Source organism: Capra hircus, chromosome 15, assembly GCF_001704415.2.
Source record: "Capra hircus breed San Clemente chromosome 15, ASM170441v1, whole genome shotgun sequence".
NCBI classification, from domain to species: Eukaryota; Metazoa; Chordata; class Mammalia; order Artiodactyla; family Bovidae; genus Capra; species Capra hircus.
In genome coordinates this window covers 35,187,998-35,189,940 of record NC_030822.1, presented here as the reverse complement: position 1 = coordinate 35,189,940, position 1,943 = coordinate 35,187,998, and the positions used below count along the sequence as shown (strand labels likewise).

The 1,943-nt window shown below is 45.2% G+C and overlaps 1 protein-coding gene across 1 annotated transcript; it reads right to left on the bottom strand.

The window, feature by feature from the left end:
* Positions 805-1,733, bottom strand: LOC102182987 (olfactory receptor 52E4-like). The gene is given in 2 exon segments (XM_013969652.2): positions 805-965; positions 968-1,733. Coding segments are annotated over 2 exon segments (927 nt in total).

The following is a 1,943-nucleotide window of genomic DNA, read 5'->3' as shown; positions in this document are numbered from 1 at the left end:
GCTATCATCTTGGGAGCTCATCCAGGATCTTCAGGACAAGGTAAGAGCACTCAGAGCTCTAGCCTCTGTGCTTTCTCAGTATACAGGTTTTCTACTTTACTTTACTAACTCTATGGTGTGCTTGTGTGAATGAATGACACGCCCTGATACTGTTTACCATAAGCTATCAATATCTTCCTGTTTTGTTAGTCTTTGCTCATTTACATGGGGGAGGTGAGCAAAGTGGATAAATGTGGTAGCTTGCTTTATCTGGTGGCTCAGACGGTAAAGCGTCTGCCCGCAATGCGGGAGACCTGGGTTTGATCCCTGGGTCGGGAAGATCCCCTGGAAAAGGAAATGGCAACCCACTCCAGTACTCTTGCCTGGAAAATTCCATGGACAAAGGAACCTGTAAACTACAGTCCACAGGGTCGCAAAGAGACGGGCACGACTGAGCGACGTCACTTCATTTGCTTTATCTGTTTACCCAAGTGGAGTCTCTCAGTTGTGTTCGACTCTTTGCAAACCCATGGACTGTAGCCCACCAGGCTCCTCCATCCATGGAGTTTACTAGGCAAGAGTACTGGAGTGGGTTGCCATCTCATTCTCCAGGGGATCTTCCTGACCCAGGAATCGAACCAAGGTCTCTGGCATTGCAGGCAGACGCTTTACTGTCTGAGCCACCAGAGAATCCCGTTTACCCTAAACCATTTCCAATAAAAATGAAAACTCTGGAGAGTACTATACAATATAATGAAAGACTTAGATCTTAGATTATTGAAATTTGTGAATATATTTCCCAGTCATTTCACAGAGCTATTATTTCTATACAAATATTTTTACAACCCGCTCTTGGATTTGCTTTGTCCTGACTCCATAGATGACTGGGTTAAGGGCAGGTGGGACAACCACATATAGATTAGCCAAAAGAATGTGAATGCAGTGGGGAATATTACGACCAAAGCGGTGTGTCATAAAAGAAAAAATGCCGGTGTGTGAAAGCACAGCACGACACAGACGTGAGAACCACAGGTACTGAGAGCCTTCAGTCGGGCATCCTGACAGGGGAGATGGAAGACAGTTTGCAGGATCAGTACATAGGAAGAGGCAATCAGAATCACATCTACAATAACATTAGAAATCACCATGAGCCCATAGATAACATTGATCTTAATGGGTGCACAGGCCAATCGGGCAAGACCCATGTGCTCACAGTATGTATGGGGAACAATGTGGTGCCCACAGAAGGGCAGCCTCAGAATGAGAAACACAAATGGAGTCACAAGAAGTAAATTTCTGCCCACAGCAACAGAGGCTAAAATGCCAATGGTTTTACTGGTGAGGATGGTGGTCTACTGGAGGGGGTTGCAGATGGCAACAAAGCGGCCATAAGCCATGGCCACCAGTAGAACAGTCTCCATTCCTGTAAACATGTGGATAAAGAACATCTGAGCACGGCAGCCTCCAAAGCTGATCCCTTGGAGGTTGAACCAGAAGATGCCCAGCATTTTGGGGATGGTGGAGGTGGACAGACCCAGATCAATCATGGACAACATGGCCAGAAAGTAAAACATGGGCTGGTGGAGACTGTGTTCAGTCTTGATCACATATAGAACAGTGATGTTCCCCACAAGGGCAATCAGATACACAACACAGAATGGGAAAGCAATCCAGATATGTACAGTCTCCAGCCCTGGTATTCCTAGCAGGAGAAAGAAGGGAGGATGGAACTGGGTGTCATTGGTAGAAGGCATTTTCCTAGAGGTGTCATTGAATTCTTGGTCAGAAAGTAGGATCACAGTGTTTTTCTTATCAATGAGTCCTGGAAAGATGAAAGACTTTCAATCAGCACTGGAGGTTATGGTAAAAGTAGTTAATTTAGAAATATTAGATATTCTCCTGTTTCCTGAGAGTAGTCAACAACTCTCTCAGTAGAAGTTATTGTTCTGAGGTTCATCAGTTCA